Source organism: Podarcis liolepis (genome assembly GCF_965112155.1).
Source record: "Podarcis liolepis genome assembly, chromosome: 8".
Taxonomy (NCBI): domain Eukaryota; kingdom Metazoa; phylum Chordata; class Lepidosauria; order Squamata; family Lacertidae; genus Podarcis; species Podarcis liolepis.
The window spans coordinates 37,470,026-37,488,818 of NC_139560.1; the positions used below are offsets into that span (position 1 = coordinate 37,470,026).

Consider the following 18,793-nt stretch of genomic DNA (forward strand, 5'->3'; position numbering starts at 1 on the left):
AAGTTTTTTTGTGTCAGATTAATTTGTAGGGACTGGAGAATATAAGGATTGCTAAAATGTTTTAAATTCCTCATGAATTTTCCTAGTATCAAAAGCATTTAAGTAATCTGTGTTGTATCTTGCACCACACCAATGTGATTATGAATTCTGCCATTTCATGGCACCTAATAATATCAAGGAGGAGTGACATGCAGGAAATTATAAGCATTGCTCCCCCTCCCTCCCTCCCTCTCTCTCTCTCTCTCTCTCTCTCTCTCTCTCTCTCTCGTGCTATTTATTCCTGTGTATGCGCTTCATGTACAATCTTAAAGCACAAGCTTAAGTTCCTGGATGTTTTTGAATGAGCACCGATAAGAGTCATACTTGCCACATATGATATCCCATCATTAGTAGGCAGCTTCTTTAAAGTACCCAGACAGTGGCTTTAAAGAGTTTCATGGTTAATAGGTGTTTGGCAGAGAGGTGATCAGCTGACGTAACTTCTCATGTCACTGTAGCACTGTGGCAGGAATAAGAAATCACAGTGACACAGCTGTCAAAGAGGCCCCTTGGACAGGGGAGAATGCTAAATCAACTTTATTAAAAACTGAAATTGATAGTAATATGCAACATTCTACTGAAGTTGTTAAATAATTAGCAAGAATTCAGCTGAAATATCCTTCTTATCCAAAAAGCCTGCCTAATTTAAAGTTAATTCTGTTTAATTTTTTATGCTCATTGCACTAACAAGGGCTGCAGCCACCACTGTGTTCATCTACATTAATGGTTTTGCAAGAGACTAAAGGTTGAAAACAGCCTCCAAGCTGGATGGCACCTTTTTATGTAGATTGGCTTAAATCCAAGTAAAGCAGTACTGGTTAATCATGGGACCAATGCTACTTAACAATTCCTATCCCTGACTAACTGATATATCAGTTAATCTTCTCCAGGTTTAGCTCAGAAGAAATCATGAACACCAAATTCTGCAAGTCACAAATGCTGTAATTTGGATTATTTCTAATTTTGGTATTTGACCAAAACAAAAGGTCTTACAATAATTGATAATGAAGATATTCTCTCAAAATGAATTTATAATAATTATAATAATATTTTTTTAATACCCCGCCCTCCCCAGCCAAGGCCGGGCTCAGGGCAGCTAACAAGCAATAATAAAAACAAGTTGAATGATTACAACTTAAAACAAAATTAAAATACATTAAAATATTAAAACATTAAAATATTAAAATGCCTCATTAAAATGCCTCATCGCAGGAGAAGGAAAAGAAAAAAGAAAGAGAGAGAGGGAATCAAATTGGCTCCAAGCCAAAGGCCAGGTGGAACAACTCTGTCTTACAGGCCCTGCGGAAAGAAATCAGATCCTGCAGGGCCCTGGTCTCATGAGGCAGAGAGTTCCACCAGGCCGGAGCCAGAGTTGAAAAGGCCCTGGCTCTGGTTGAAGCTAATCTAACTTCCTTAGGGCCCGGGACCACTGGGGTGTTGCTATTTATGGACCTTGAGGCTCTCTGTGGGAGAAATGCTTTAAGGTATATGAGGTAAAGTTCCCTTTTGGTAAGCGAGAAAGGTAGGAAGTTTGGCCTCAAGGGTTATTTCAGGGTAAGGACTTCTTGAGAAGCTTGCTGGCTGCTAAACCAAGAAGACCACATTTATTTTTATTTAAACAAAATGAATACATTAATAAAATATCTAGTGAGTGACTTAGAAAAACAGCTTTTGTTTTGGTTAATGTAAAGCAAAAACTTTACCTGCACTGTCCTCCATCTCCAGCCTTCACCACACAGCTTGGCTTGTAGTAGAAATGAAATGTTAAAGGTGCTTCTGTCCTGTCTGCTTTTACCTGTTTGCATCCCTTTACAAAAGCTTCTTTCTCCTAACCTGCCTTTGAGTGGAGACGAAAATTTAAAGGGAAAGTTAAAGGGACTATTCTCCAGTATGACTGGTTTTCACCGCTTTACTGTTTGAAAAGTTAACGAGCTTGTTGCTAACATTTTACAGGCCATGCCTACTCAAGTTAGCATGGGGCTTTAAAAAAATGTTTTAATATACCCCAATTGAAACAGACACTTTGTTAGTTAAGGAATCCCACCCAAATTTATCTTCAGTTCCACCTCACAAGCAGCCATTTGAAATCATTGCTTTCTTTTCCTCTCAATCACATTACAGCACAAGCCTATAAGTGTCTGCACCTGGGCTGTATTCTAAGTACCTCAGAAAGCCCCAAGGCTGGAATTTGAATTGCAAAAGGGAGAGGTGGTGGTTCTACCGACTTTAGAAGCACCAGTAGGCTGAGGATGGGCAGAAGAGGGAGTAAAATAGATCTTACTTGGCGATGTTAGGAGCAGCAGCAGCACAATGCCTCAGACCTCTACACACACACTCACACAATATTGTCCTACCCTTGTGTCAGGTCCTGGGGCATGGAATCTTGGGCATGTACCTAGTTCATCTGAATGGTAACACTTGGGTTACAATGGGTTACACTCAAGCACCATTGTCTTCAAAAAGTTAACTTAAAACCCATTAGCTGTCTTGTGGTTCCACTTACCTGTTCCTCAGATTCAAAGCAGGCACATACTCAGACACAGGCACATTTCCACTTTTTTTTTTAAAGAAAATGAAATATAAAAAACATGTAGAAGCCATATAGTTAAAACATTCTTTTTATTGATTACCACAGGAGAATTTGCAATTGGTTCAATCATGCAGACATTAGATTTACAAAATCTTCCCCCAAGTTCTACTAAACCTTTTCAAATATTTGTTTGAAATGTTTGTAACTCTGAAATGTGTGTGTGTGTGTGTGTGTATACACACACACACACACACACACACACACATGTGTGAATTTCAAGGGAAGCTGCTATACAGATCAAACGGAAAAAACATGGTTGACCAACACAAAATTAGTCAGAAAAATTATTTATAGTTTTAAAAAAACCCACACACCAATTTTGACGTAAGACACATTTCTCTTCATGTATCCCCCTTCTTCATTTTTGCTTTGAAAAACAGCAACATGCTATACCGGAAGTGCCATTTTTCATCATTCAAATAATACTGAGCATGAGATATATAGCTAAAGGTTCTCCAAAAAGACTACTTTTCTAAAAAGAGTCTCAGGATTCAAATTAAGCCAACTATTAACAATCTGTATAGAAATGATATCAGTCTAATTGTCTTTATGTTAAAACTTTAAATTACTTTAAGCAACATATTGGCCAGATATTTGAATATGATAAGGTGCAAATTGGACTTCTATTTAAGCAGAGACAGTGGTGTCCCACCATATATTGTTGAATTCCCAGACATAAGAGCTGCGCAACAGGCCAAATATCTCACTAGCACTAGATTAAAGAATGTGTTTATATTATGCTAGATATGCGGAAGACAACCTATATAACAGAATATTTCCAATATTTCATACGATGGGGCATACACATATCTCAGCTGATAAAATAGTGCAATCCTGTTAGTGTCTATTCAGAGGAAAATCCCAATGAGATCAACGAGCTTCCTCTCAAATAAAGGAGCATAGGATTGCAACCCTAAATTCTTAATGGCTGTTAGCTGATGCAGCATAAAATTCTTCCACAGTTCAAGTCTTACCAGAAAAGAGGCCCCTTCTCTTTCTACAAAAATGGCTTCTGCACCCTTATAAATTACCCCCAACCCTCACCCCCACCCAATAAAAGAAGTACTTGAATTCACACCAGTTTATACAGGCTGTTTTGGAAGAATACAAAAATCAATTCATATTTATTAGCATATCTCTGAATTCCAATTCAGACGAATTATCACTGGAAGACAGAACAGTACTAAATGCCAATTGATCCATTAAAGTGGGAAACGGTTAGTTTTCCTCTGTCATTTTTTCCCCTTTCTCCTTGGAAGCATTTTTGAGGAACAATATGCAATACTATCCATTCACAGAAGCGATATTGCACTGAAAGGCTCAAGATTTACTTTAGTTGCTGAAGAATCACAGTGTTCAGAATATCTGATTCTTGTAGTGTCAGGCTTTCATCTGTAAGCTCTTTGTGTGGAAATGTAGTCAGAAGCACAAAGTCAGTGGTGGCAAACAAAGGGCGAGACTGGATAATAAAGTTCCGAATATCTATAATCCTATTGACAAAAGTATAACAATGTATATTTTAGTCTTTGGATCAATACAATATGCTCTGCACTTTAAAAACAAACCACTCATCAGCTCCGAATACTGGCAATAAGCTTCAGATGACAAGTTGTGATAATCTGGAACTAAGATCCAATGTTTCAGTACAGTTAAACAGTTAAGCTTACCTATGGGTATGATTAAATCTTTGTATTAAACGACTTCCATCTGCTAGCCTAATCTGAATCTTAGTTGTTGGCACAGAGTCATCGATCAGAACCACAGCATCAAGGAAGGATTTTTCTTCTTCCTCTGGGGAAGATGGTGTACTGACAATCTCAGGTGTAAGGCTAAAATTAAGAAACAAGTGAAAAAGCTGAAAGACAGTTGAAATGTTAAAGACTTTATCTACAAGCCAACCAGTACCACTGAAGTCAATGGGCCTTACTTGCAAATGAATGTGTCTACAAAGAGAGTGCAAGGGTGCCTTCTAAAAATGTTCTCTTGCCTTCCTCAGTACCTCATACAATTCAACAAAACGTAATTAGTTAAATTTTGTGCTTTTGTATTTGTTTAATACAAAGAAAAGGATTTGAACTGGATGTTAAAAACATTAAGGGACTAGTTGTAAGTACAGTGGTGCCTCAGGTTAAGAACTTAATTCGTTCTGCAGGTCCGTTCTTAACCTGAACTGTTCTTAACCTGAGGTACCATTTTAGCTAATGGGGTCTCCTGTTGCCGCTGCGCCGCAATTTCTATTCTCATCCCGAAGCAAAGTTATTAACCCGAGGTACTATTTCTGGGTTAGTGGAGTCTGTAACCTGAAGCGTCTGTAACCTGAGGTACCACTGTAAATCTACACTCACAAAATATAAAATAAAATAAGAACATACATAACTGTCTTATTATGCCAAGTCAGACCACTGGTCCGTCTAGCTCAGTACTGTGTACACTGATATACAGCTGCTTTCTAGAGTTTCAAACCAGTAGCCTTTGTCAGCAGTACCCTGAGATGCTGAGAATTGAATCAGGGATGTCCTGGATGCAAAGCAGATGCTCTACCACCAGACCCATAGCTAGGTGATCTTGCAGAACTGTCCAAATTGCGCCCCCTAGCCATGGACAAATTAGCTTTTCTTTGCACCTCTCCAGACTTCTAACATTGCATTTTGTAATTAAGCACAGTGCCAATTATTGTATAATATGTCAGAAAGCAGTAAGAAATCTCAACACTAACAGAATACAGTCAAAAAGAACATAGTGCTATTGCATATTCTGCACCAGTATATGTAAATTTCCAACAGCCATAAAAAGATGTTCAGACATGCCCTTCTGCAAACAGAAAAAAAGGCTCTGTCTGTTAATGGAAGAACTACCATTCCAGCAGAGGGAAGTCAATTTTCATCAATTCCCTCTTCAGCTCCAAGAACTACAGTAGTACCTTGGGTTACAAACACCTCGGGTTACAAACACTTTGGGTTACAAACTCCGCTAACCTGGAAATAGTACCTCAGGTTAAAAACTTTGCCCCAGGATGAGAACAGAAATTGTGCAGTGGCGGCGCGGCGGCAGTGTGAGACCCCATTAGCTAAAGTGGTACCTCAGGTTAAAAACGGTTTCAGGTTAAGAACGGACCTCCGGAATGAATTAAGTTCGTAACCTGACGTATCACTATACTTACAACATAGTTCCAGAGGGTCCCCCAATCCTCTGGAACAGTTTTTCAAGAGGAAGAAGAAATTGACAAAATAAATTCCTAGTCCCTTTCCTCCAGCAGAGTGTCCTTGAAGCAGAACTCTGCTCCAGGGAAATCTAGATCCAACCCAACATCCATAACTTGCCAGCCTTCAATAATAAAGGAAAAACAGCAGAGCAATTGAAATGTATTTCACTTAGCAATACCAGGCATATAATTACCATTAGCTTGGAGGAAAAAAAGCTCCAAACGAGGAACAGCCCAATCTTATGCATGTTTACTCAGTCCCACTGAGCATCCTTAGTCTAATTGCTTTTGTAGAGTAACCAAACTCAAATGCTAAGATTAACTTAAAAGATTAAAACAAACTGTTGGAATGGGGTGGCAAGTGAGAAGCATATAGTCTGCATAGCATGCAAAAGACCTATAGCAGGGGTGGGGCAGCTGCAGCCTGTAGGCCAGATGTGGCCAGCAGGGCCTACACTTTCATCCTGCCTCCGCTTCCACTCAGCAACGGGTGTTTGTTGGGTGGGGGGAGACTTTTGTGAGGAGACACAATGAGGAGAGAGTTAAGCCCCCCCTCCTCCCAACATGGCAGTTAGGCTTAATAATAATAATAATAATAATAATAATAATAATAATAATAGGTTTCATAGCTGCCAGTGGAAGCTCTTTTTCCAGTCTAATTTCTGCATGGGGTAACAAGAGGTGAGAAGGAGGATGTAGTTGGGGAAGAGAGACACAGATAAAAGAGGGGCAAAAGAAAATGGAATGAATGCATGTCAGACATGGGTCTGCATGAGCAAGAGGGAAATACAGTCAAACCTTGGTTGTCAAACGTAATCCATTCTGGAAGCCCGTTCGGCTTCCGAAAGGTTTGACAACTGAGGCACGGCTTCTGATTGGCTGCAGGAGCTTCCTGAACTCAAGTGGAAGCCCCGTCGGATGTTCAGCTTCTGAAAAACGGTCGAAAACCAGAACTCTTACTTCTGGGTTTTCGGCGTTCGGGAGCCGAAACGTTCGAAAAGGGAGGAGTATGGGAACTGAGGTTTGACTGTAGCTCTGAGCCCTGTTCACTACTGGTATAAAAAGTCCCCAATAGATCTCTGAGTTAATGTGGTTTTCAGCAGCGGGGTGGGGAAGATAATAGAATGGCCTTTGGTATTTTATATTCCAATCATCAACTGTATCAATGGCAAGAATACAAGATAATTGTATTTTTATAAATCAAGGATTTTGAAAAAAAATTAACCTTCCAAGTTTCTGGCCTTCTCCACTGAAAGCTTTGAATCTCAATCTAGGCCTTACATATTCCTGCTCCTGGTGGTCTTCCATATCCAGATTAACTTGGCCTCCATGCACCAAACGTTGAAGTTCTGCAGGAATCTCTCTTAACAGCAGAAACAAAAGGGAAAATATCCAATTTAAGCAGTTTTATTGATTTATGCAAGAGCATAAAGAGCAAGTGATGAAACTGAAAAGTATTCAATTTTGTCTGGATCACGTCATTAAAATATGAAATAATGATAACAACAATAGTTCAGATCCACTATGCTCTAGTCTTCTCTGTTATCAGCACATACATTCCACAATGCAGATAAAATGGCTTGTTTAAGATATAATCCTATACATGCTTACCACAGAATAAGAACCAAAGAGACTTAATTTCAGTAGACATGTATAGTATTGTGCTGTTAATCAAGCATACATAAGAAATGCTACAGGCAAAATTATGGTCAGGAAGGGGCGGGGGGAGAAAGGCAAAATTATATGTACTTCACTTGCTACATGTTGAAGCCGCAGACTGAAAATAAAATACAGTCTAGAAGAGTCATCACCATGTTACAGGGCTGGGTATTCATATCCTATTCAGTGGTTGAGGATGATATAGCCCCTAGTAACAGAATATCCTTTTTGGTACATTTTTAATACAAAAAGTCCTCTATCAAAACCAACTCTTTCCATAAAGCAACATATATAATAAACAAGCTTCCTCACGTGTCATTTATGGGATATATAGACTTCTCTAGTAATTGTGATCTATTTCCTTGATCTAGAAACAGCTGTTTTTGGTGCCAGCTGGTTGCAAATTACCATCCCTTCCCTAAATATTTATCCTTTCCTTATCAAAATGGTCTATTGCAGCCTACATTTTATCATAAGTTAGAACCGTTCTCTTGACGATAACTGGACCAGTGCTCCAAATGCTAAACCCTCTGATCCTGAGACCAATCTCTCACTCTTAAAAAAACAACTCTTCTTCAAGCAGTTCAGCTGGAGATTTGGGGAGAGAATTGCTCCCAGTTCAAGATGTAAACAGCCAAACAGAAACACTTCACCAGGAGAGCTGGTTGTGCCAATACCTCTACGGGATGAGGACACCATGTTGCCTTCCTCAGACTCAGTTCAGAAGACCTAGTGCAGGAATGGGGAACGTTTTACAGCTTCATTGCCTCATGGGCAACCTTGAAGGAGCTGCATCCCAGTTGTGGGTGAGGCTGGAAAAAACAGATGCGGCTCTCACCTTTGTAGAGTAGGCTATATTGCAGCTAAGAGGCTTATCTCTTTATCCAGGTAAGCAGGATGCATTATCATAGTTTAAGGCAACATTTCAACCAGGAGAAAGTACTTGAGGACGGCGAAGAATGGGGCTGGTATGGGACACGGCCTGGTGATGGAGACAGAGGCCTGGAGGGCCACGTTCAGCCCCTGGGCTTGAGGTTTCCCAACCTCTGCCCTAGTGGACCCACAGCCTCCTACGCTCCATCAGAGTCAATTACTACTACAGCAAAGATGCTCCTCTCTTCAAAGGCAGACAAAATAGAAGCTGCAGCTCTATTTGAGACTTGGTTGCTGAAACAATATCTGAGCTCAGGTCTTATGATCTAGCCTGATTCCTGCATGGATCTGTCTAGGGTACCACTGAAGCCTTGCCTAGGTACTGCTAAGGCCATCACTTAAAACAGAAGACCTTGTGGAAAAGGGAGTATTCCAAACCAAGCAGCATCTCTTTAATTGACCCTAGGACTTCTACTTAGCTACTGAGGCTTTTTGGATTTGCTCTCCAGCTGCAGTTTCTTCCACTGCACTGGAAGCAATATGTTCCTATAGCCACAAATACCATAAACTTACCCTCTTTTAACAGACTCAAGAAACTCTGCATTCACTGGATCCGTGTATGATCTCAGCTCTCCATCATCTAAACTAAAACCGTTCCTCCACAGTTTAAGTAAAATTTGAACCTATGAATAAATCAGATGTACTTTGAAAATGTAAAAAAGTAACACCAGATGTTTGATCATTATATTCATCTTGGTTTGTTTTCCAGTATTACAATACTAAACATTCTATTCAGCTATACAGTCATACCTCGAGTTGAACGTGCTTTGGGTTGAGCGTGTTCGAGTTGCGCTCCGCGGCAACCCGGAAGTAACGGAGCGCATTACTTCTAGGTTTCCTCGCTTGCGCATGCGCAGACGCTCAAAATGACGTCACACACATGCACAGAAGCGGCGAAATGAGACCCACACACACGCAGACGTGCCGTCGCGTCTTGCATTCCGTTCGGGATGCGAACAGGGCTCCGGAACGGATCACGTTTGCATCCCAAGGTACCACTGTAATAATAATAATATTGTTGGGCGGCTTCCAACAAAATATTAAAATATAATAGTCCATCAAACACTAAAAGCTTCCCTAAACAGGGCTGCCTTCAAAGAGTAGACCCATTAAAAGTAATGGACCCAAGTGAGTTATGTCCATTAATTTCAATGCATCTACTATGCGTACTATGTGTAGAACTAACATTGGGTACAACCCACAGTTTAAAAGGAATGTGTTGCATTTGCCTGTGAATTTATGCCATCAGAATGTAATCAAAGACACATTAGCTCCAACTCAGTGTCCAGAAGAGCTCTGCTGTGCCTCTGTAGCTCTTTATGAGAAAGGACTGCCTCACTCTCTTCACTGCATGGGAATTCTCACACGAATCCACACTGCCCTTGTGGAACACTAACCAACAAGGACGGCAATGGGATAGTATTTGCTAGTGCCAACCATGATGTGGTCAGGCAACACATGGTAATGTATTCTATTGTTCATTCAGAAGAAACCACAAATACGGCATGCTGTCTAGTTAGAGCATGGGGAGGCAAACTAATGCTCGGGGGCCAGATCCGGCCCAATCACCTTCTAAATCCGACCCACGGATGGTTCGGGAATGGGCGTGTTTTTACATGAGTAGAATGTATCCTTTTATTTAAAATGCATCTCTGGGTTATTTGTGGGGCACAGGAATTCGTTCATCTCCCCCCCCCCAATATAGTCCGGCCCCCCACAAGGTCTGAGGGACAGTGGACTGGCCCCCTGCTAAAAACGTTTGCTGACCCCTGAGTTAGAGGTTATCACTTTGTATCTTTCACTTCATATACATTGGCTTAAGGACTAAGATCTTATATTTTGGACATATCACTTAAAGTGAAGCTTTTATTCAAATAGGAGCTCTGATCAATAAGAGAAGACCTTGATTCCTTTCCCCTAACTCGCTCTAAGTCCCTAGTACAGAAATAATTACATTCCCTTTAAAATATTTGTTTTTGCATCACTGGAGTTCAAAAAATTATTACTGTCAAATGTAACTTATGGTTCTATAAAATTATCTAGGTATATATTGATGATATAAGGAACAAGCTATCAGGAATTTCTCTTGCAGTTGGGTATGTCATATGTTACGCACACAGGGTTCCTAAAGTTAATTATCTCTTGCATGTAACAGGAAATTATGTTCATCGTATTTATACTTACATCTTGTCCAAACTGATTTTCTCCATAGATATATTCAGAGCGCTTCATAGTTGACTTCCCCAATCTGTATCCACCACCAGAAAATGACTAATAAAATATTTAAAATACAGGTCTGAGTTACAGAGGTGCAGTAACTACTTGAATTTATTTTAAACCAACTGACTACTAGTAATATTAACAGATCACTGTTTAGTTAAGTAAATACTTTGTAAAAAATGCACCCTGCAGCTTAGAAAGAAAGTCTTCACAGGGGGGAAAAGTCAGTGATAATTGGTTTAATCACACAATTAAGTAATAAGCAACTCAAAACAATATTTTTATAGATAGTGACACTCTTCTCTTCTGGTGAGCAGAAAGTAATTTCCCATAGTACACAGAAAAACTCAAGCATGCCAAATGATGTTGTTTTGATCAACCAGTAAAACAGGATCTGAAAGCATAGTTTGAAGTTGGATTGCAAAGTATGCTCTGGCATGATGCTCAAATTGAAAAGCAAACCAGTGTCCCAGCTGTCAACTCCACCTCCAGAAGTTCCTGTTCCACAGAGATAGGAGTAGATTTAATAAGTGCTAAGCAGACAGAAAACAAAAAGCAGTCAAGCAGCTCTAAACTATGGCTTGTTTGTTGGGTATCTGGAAATTAATAAATCATAGAATAGCAGAATTGGAAGGGGCCCTGAGGATCATCTAGTCCAACACTGCTGCAATGCGGTGTTGAAGTAGATGGCCCGTAGGAGGAATCAAATCCACAACCTGGTTTGAGTTCTAAATAATGGTTAGCATATAGTATGGGCTGGTGCAATGGCTCAAGTCAGGCAAAGTATGAAAAGTAGATGTCAGGGACATGTGCCAGCACACACTGTTTGAACATGAACCTGGGGGTGGCCACCATCTACTACATCCGGTGGCTTTCATTTTGTTCAATGTAATGAAATGGCTAGTAGTTGCTAAGGAGATATTTACCATATCATGTGGACTAGTTTAGACTTTGTGTTCAATTGTAGGCAGTGTTTCCAAACTATTTTCATACAAAAGATACTGGAGCCGCACCTTTTCTTTTCACATGACCCTCTCCCATAACCTCCCAACCTGGGACACTAGCATCTAGCATTAGGTAAAGGTAAAGGGACCCCTGACCATTAGGTCCAGTCGTGGCCGACTCTGGGGTTGCGGCACTCATCTCGCTTTATTGGCCAAGGAAGCCGGCGTACAGCTTCCGGGTCATGTGGCCAGCATGACTAAGCCACTTCTGGCAAACCAGAGCAGCACACAGAAACGCCGTTTACCTTCCCGCCGGAGCGGTACCTATTTATCTACTTGCACTTTGACGTGCTTTCGAACTGCGAGGTTGGCAGGAGCAGGGACTGAGCAATGGGAGCTCACCCCGCCACAGGGATTTGAACCACCGACTTTCTGATCAGCAAGCCCTAGGCTATGTGGTTTAACCCACAGCGCCACCCATCTAGCGTTAATTGCTGTAAATTCCTGTCTGGCAGAAAAGTGGTTTAAAGCAGGCAAATATTATGAATTGGAGTACACTTTACCCGCTGCCTCTCTAAATTCAGCTCACGTTTTGTAATGAAAGTAATCAAAAGTAATTTTTAAAAAGGAATCAAGTGCTATACTTGTTAAATAAAAGCACTTTTGCATTAAAACAATTGTGCTTTACCCATAAAAAAATGATTGCATGTACTTACTTTAGCTTTATGACAATCCCCCGATGCTCTTGATACTTCATCTAACGGGACTGCCCCATGTTCTTTTGCTTCTTTGAAAAGTTCAGCGACAATTTTACTGGATGCTATATTATTGGATGAGGCAACAACACTGAGCCCTCTGTATTCTGAATCACCTGAATAAAAACTTTTTTTAAAAAAAAGAAAGAAAGCAAACAGCATTTGTTGGTCATAAGTATTAAGAAATTTTCAAACAGAAGTCCATTAGTTTGTGCAGTGCCAGAAACAGCACTCTGTTTCAGAAGGGAAAGTGGCTTGGGCTGTCCCACCCTGCTTTCGACTGTAAGCTCTCTAAGTCGGGAACTTCCTTTGGAAGAAAGGGCAAGATAGACATTTAATAACTTCAACAAGTAAATATAGTTTTAAATTTAGAAATTAAGTTTTTATTTTTACGTACAATATCTAATCCCTGAAGCTCTTTAATGCCTTATATTGGAATTATTTTTACTTCATGCTGGAATCAATATTTTTGGAAGAACCTTACCAGGTAATGTTAGGAAAAAATATTATTCTGGTTAATATCTTCATTTTAACAAAAGCCACCCTCCCATACTATTTAATTTCCTGACTATTTCATATTCTGATTAGAACCACATTACTGCTTATGTGCTGTTAAAAGATTGAGAGAGTTTTGACACAGTCAGGAACCCCAAATTTATCTGTACTTCTTTAAGGTGTCCAGATATTCATAAAAATAATAGGGTGCATTCAATATGCCTTTGAATCTGAGTTGCTGGGGACAACAAATGGGAGAGGGCTATTGCGTGTTCTACTTCTGGGATTCTAACAGGCATCTGCCTGGCCACTGTGGAAACAGAATGCTGCACTGGATACATTTTTGCTGTGATTCAGCAGGACTACTCTTAAGTTCTCACACAACCCTGATGCAAATAGAAGGGAGCTTCACACAAGGGAATTCCCTGAACCTCATCCGTCCTTAAAGTTTTCTGAAGACCAGAAGATCCTCAGCAACACTAAGTGATTGGGCACAGGTTGCTGCTGAAGAACTGGAGAAATCTGACAGCATGCAAAAATCACGACTGGGTGTTTGCACCTGTGTCAGGTTCCAAGATGCAATTGAGATATCATTTATGGCCCGCAGACATGCCCTTGAAAAAACTTCCCCAGGTACGAAGAGACGAAAACCACACAAAAACAAAACACTGAAGAAAGGTGAAAAAATAGATTAATTATTTCATATTTTGATTTTATACCTTCAACATGTAAGATGTGCATCTTATATTGGATGTTGGTTTACGGAAGCATATTTTAGAAATAAAGACTGAGTGTATAACCTATTCTACCTGCTGCCTTATGGGGCATCTTCAGAGGAAGAACAGGCTAAGGAGTAAACTCTAAAAAAAATTGGAATGGAGTTCCTAAGACAGTTGGATGGCATCTTGTATGCTTCCTTCTAGCAACCCCTGCAGCCAAGCTGGTACCAAATGTATTGGTCTGCTTTCCTTTGGACCACATTAGTGAGGCTGAGAGGGAGGCCTTGTTGTCTGGGCAGCCCTGGCTCTCCATACACACTGCCCAGGCTTGCTAACTCAGCAAAAACAATGCAAGAGGCAGCAGTTACAAGTTACCAGTCTCTGCAGCCACAGCGGGCGCTGCGATTCTCCAGTGATTTGATTTCACCCCTGGACGAGAACTCCATTGTCTTTCAACACAGACAGATGCCAACAACCACCTATCCTGTCACTATTTCCTACTAACGAAAAAGCATCATCGTTTAGAATCAAAGGAGTTGGAAGGGTGTCTTACAGGGCACCCAGTCAAACTTAAGAGTAACAACTCCATGATGAAAGGTTACAGCATTTGGGACTTTTGTTTTGTTTTCAAGAAAAATAGTCAAATAAGCCGGGAGTGGGTGGGCATAAAATTGTGCATGATTTATGAAAACTCAGCCATTCAATGAAGCTGAATGCTGGAAGACTCAGGATAGACAAAAGACAGTACTTTTTCCACGCAGCACAGTTAAACTGTGGAATTCACTCAAACAAGAGGTAGTGATGGCTGCCAACTTAGATGACTTTAGAAGAGGATTAGACTAATTTGTGGAGGCCCTCAAAGCCATTATACCTCCACTGTCTCTTCTCATGTTAGCTTATGATATTAACCCCACGTTCAATGTGAGAGGATCCGCAACAATTGAGGATGACAACTACAGTGGTACCTCGGGTTAAGTACTTAATTCGTTCCGGAGGCCTGTACTTAACCTGAAACTGTTCTTAACCTGAAGCACCACTTTAGCTAATGGGGCCTCCCAGTGCTGCTGCGCCGCCGGAGCACGATTTCTGTTCTCATTCTGAAGCAAAGTTCTTAACCTGAAGCACTATTTCTGGGTTAGCGGAGTCTGTAACCTGAAGCGTATGTAACCTGAAGTGTATGTAAACCGAGGTACCACTGTATTATTACAGCTGGGGATGATGACAACAATAATAATAAAAAGACAAGAAAAGTTCAAGGGGAAAAGGAACATAAAAACTTAAACACACTATTTATGAATATTATAAATCAATTAAATGCTTATTTTATGGTACCTTTTGTTATCCTTGTCATCACTCATACTTCTTTCTGGTTTTCGCAAGCTTCTGAAGAAGTCAGCCAAGAAATATTCATTTAAACTTCCATTAATTTTACACCACCAATCTTAATTTTTTTTATATTGAAAATAACTTTGTGATATCCAACCTCTGTAGAGTTCATAGGTTGTGACAGTCAAATCTAAGTTAGAAGACTCTTGCTATAATAAAGGAATAGCATGCAAATGCTGTACAAGAACCAGTCTACAACAAATTTTATATTATAATCACCTTGCGCCAGTGTTGCTCATCAACTTTCATGCATTTCAGCTTATGTAGAAGGTTCTCCATGGCCCTTAGGTTCCCTGATGAAAGACAGCAACTCACACTGCAATCCAATGCACATTTTCTTGGAAGAAAGTACCACTGTGCACAATGGAATTTACTCCCATACAAGTGTACATAGGATTGCGTCTTCAGGGATTTAGGAAGAGACTCCTTTACATTTTTAAAATGCTTGCTTAATATTTGCATTTTTGAAATGCACACTTATAGGAACTATCACAGTTAATTTGAACTGTTTGACAGTGTCATATAAAAATAATAAAAGCCCTTATTTACCTTTGCACTGGTAATCTCGGATGACTGCTCACACTAGCTGTTGGTTTCTCAGAATGAGACGGTTGTCTTTTCATTTCATCTTCATACAATCCAGCCAATGCCAGCTATACCAAACACCAGATGCTTTAGTCAATGTCTACAGACCCAAAATACTAACTACATGTATTCTACATGTAGTTCTCTTTTAAAAGAGAGGTGACTAATTCATACCGGTCACATATGCAGATCACTGGGCAGGCATGGTTATGAGAACTATTTTTTAAAAAATAACCTTTTCCCCCAATCACATGCTGAAAGAACAGCTGTTTGCCAAGTAAAAATTACTAATGTCACAAAAGAGCAACACTTGATAGCACAACAATTAATAACATTTCTTCATGACAGCTATAAATCCTTTCCTTATATGACTGAACATGATTTTACTTTCAGAATAAAACAGTATAGTAAGGATAATGTAATAAGTGAACAAGAAGCATGTGCTTAGACACAATGATCTAGCTCACATATTACATAAAACCATTTTTAATTTAATATACATGAAAGAGAAGCATGTTGGTGCATGGTGCTTCTTCTAACTCCAGCTGACCACAAGTGTGGTGCTGTCTAACGTTGGGCTTATGGTTTGTTTTCAGCATAGTTTGTTTGTTTGAAACTATGGTTTAACATGACAAGTAAATTAGGCCAACTTCTACTGACTTCTAGACCAGGAACTGGGGACTACAGCTCTCATCTTCCATGACCATTGGCTATGCTGGGTGGGGCCAATGGTCCAACAATATCTGAGGGCCACGGGTTTCATTTCTTGCTGTAGACACAGTGGAAGTTAATGATATGTCTAAGCAATTATTACAGAATATATACTGAAGTCCAAGCAAGAGGCAGAAATATTATGAGCTTTGCTATATAGAATCATAAAATTGTAGTTGGGAGGGACCACAAGGGTAATCTAGTCCAACCCTCTGCAATGCAGGAATCTTTCACCTAATGTGGGGCTCGAATCCACAACCCTGAGATTAAGAGTCTCATGCTCTACTTACTGAGCTATCCCAGCTCACGAACTAGGCAATTATCAAAATACTTTTTGATTTAAAGCCTATGAAGATTAACTTCATGATTATTAAAGTACACAGAGATGTCCATGCTGTATTTTTGCATGTGTATTTTTTGCCCTCTCTGTTGTTTTCAATGAATGGTGGATGTGGGTTTGCACTTGGCAAAGATGTGAGAGTAAAAAAGCTGCATGTAATTTACATAATAGATCTTATTAATATCAATTAAGTGGCCCAAAGAATAAGAAGCAAAAATTAAACAAAGTAAATTCTGCTATATGGTTTGTTTCTACACTGAAAACCTAAAGTATTATAGTTTAATTTTGTTTCCCTGAGTATTGATGTTTCACTGCAATGTATTTTTAAAACCTGGATTACAAACAACAACATTTCTATGAAGAGGGCCAGATGCCATTTCAATGACAAGCTGCTTCAGGGCGAGGGCACAAAATTTAGGGCAAGAACATGTTTTTCATAAACATTTTAATGCTCCATAGAATTGTGAAGCCACAAATAACATATCACAGTTTGAGACTTTAGATAAGAGATTCTGACATCAACAGGCAACTCTATATGGTTACTTTGATTTATTTCGGAAAATCGTTCCTAGTGTCTGACCTGGTGTGCAAAAAAAGCACACACAAACTTGAATCGCTGAGGCAAATATCTCCGGCCAAAACCATATGCACTCTCTTACCGGGAGCAAGCCCCACTGAGCTCAGCGACGCTTACTTTTGAAAAGGCATGCAGAGGAATGCACTGTCAGAGCAGTTTCCCCATGCCATTTCATTTCACTAGAGACTGATGAGGAAACGACATTTCCAGCTCTTTTACCTAAGGCAAGGCGTGTCGCCATCAGTTGCGAGGAAAAGAAGGTGCGGGGACAGCACACGGCGGCTGCCAAGAAATAATGCCTGCTTGCTATAAACTCTCCCAGAGAGCGACAGCTCCCAGCTTGCTCTCTTACACAACCCTGGCTGGCCATTCTGGAGCACCTCCACCCTCGGTTTACGAGGCGGAGCGACTCCCAGGAAGGGGAGGCGACACCGACGGCTGTCTCGCCCGCCCCACTCCGCTCCCCGTACCTGCAGGTCCCTGACGGTAGGGGGCCGCCCGCTTCCACGGGGCCCTTTCTCCCGCCGCATCCCGCTCGTGCCGGGTCCCGTATCCTCGTCCTCCGCTTTCTCTTGCTGCTGCTCCTGCTCCTGCTCGGCGCTCGCCCCGCCGTCCGCCATCTTCAGCGGCCAAGGAGCCTCTCCCAGGAGCCCGAGCTCTGCGCTACGGAGAGGCTCGGGGAGCTGGGCGGGACCATGGAGGAGCACTTCCGGCAGCGCGTGTAGCTATGGCAACGAGATCTCAGGAGCTGGACCAATTCTTCGCGCGCCCCTCGCTAAGCCTCGAACTCTGGCCCCATTCCGTTCAGTGTGCGCACGCGCAGTCTGCGTTCGTTGCCCCGTCCCTCTCCATCGGGTCAGGTGGTGCCAGAAAAAAAAGGGTGCAGCGGCCAATCTTGCTTCCGGTTAAGGGATAATGATATTTATTATTCTTTCGCCTCATAACCCTGATCTGCGAAACTGGCACTGCTGCAGGTGCCACAGAATATTCGTTCTGCACTTGTAAGAAATTAATCTTTTAGTGTGACGGCGCCCACGCTTTAGAACTCCCTTGACTATTGACGTGCGGCAGGTGCTGTCACTGTATTCGGTGCCTGCTGAAAAGATTTTTGTTTAGGCAAGTCTATTCAGACATACAGAATGTTGGCAGGTGCTATAAACTGGTTTTTAGCTGATCGTTGATTTTAATTAGTTTTGCAAATGTTTTATATTGTTATTTTTAACTGTTTTTATTTATAACTTTGCTGTTTTTTGTTTTTTGTAAACTACTATCATTTCTCTCCAATAAAATATCTTTCATCTACTGTATCTTTTTAAAACCCTTTTTACAGAGAAACGGTTTGCCACTAGGTGCTGCTGAAATAGCACTTAAATGGCTGAAGGTGTTGACCCATTTTACTTTTTTCTTTACCATGTTTGTTTTTCCTATGGCTCATTGAAAATAAGAACACATATTTGCCAAATCAAATTCTTAGTGGTTCAATACCAGAAGGCTGCTTCAGAATTATACACCATGTTGGTTCTGGTCTGTTTGTACTATAGATGTTGTTAGTACTCACTGAATAATTTCAGATAGGCACCCAACAGGTTATGGAGGCTTCCGTTCCTAAAATAAATTGAAGGGACACATTGCAAAGGG

General features: G+C 40.7%; 1 protein-coding gene across 6 annotated transcripts; it reads right to left on the reverse strand.

The window, feature by feature from the left end:
- Nucleotides 1-2,641: 2,641 nt before the first annotated feature.
- UBXN2B (UBX domain protein 2B) lies at nucleotides 2,642-18,327 on the reverse strand. 6 transcript variants are annotated; one of them, XR_014529448.1, is made up of 10 exons: nucleotides 17,626-18,327; nucleotides 15,492-15,595; nucleotides 14,889-14,939; nucleotides 12,304-12,469; nucleotides 10,608-10,694; nucleotides 8,937-9,046; nucleotides 7,057-7,194; nucleotides 4,297-4,458; nucleotides 2,824-4,119; nucleotides 2,642-2,774 (listed from the first exon to the last, which is right to left on the reverse strand). XR_014529448.1 is itself a non-coding variant. In XM_083518243.1 (10 exons), the coding sequence occupies exons 3-10, from the start codon at nucleotides 15,563-15,565 to the stop codon at nucleotides 3,957-3,959; spliced, it is 951 nt and encodes a 316-aa protein (XP_083374369.1). In that variant the 5' UTR covers nucleotides 15,566-15,595; nucleotides 17,375-17,416; nucleotides 17,456-17,545; the 3' UTR covers nucleotides 2,642-3,956. The 6 variants fall into 6 exon arrangements, 5 of the variants coding, with proteins under 5 accessions (XP_083374369.1, XP_083374365.1, XP_083374367.1 ...); XM_083518243.1 differs by lacking the exon at nucleotides 17,626-18,327 and adding exons at nucleotides 17,375-17,416; nucleotides 17,456-17,545 and having other exon boundaries at nucleotides 2,642-4,119; XM_083518239.1 differs by having other exon boundaries at nucleotides 2,642-4,119.
- Between the last annotated feature and the right edge of the window lie 466 nt (nucleotides 18,328-18,793).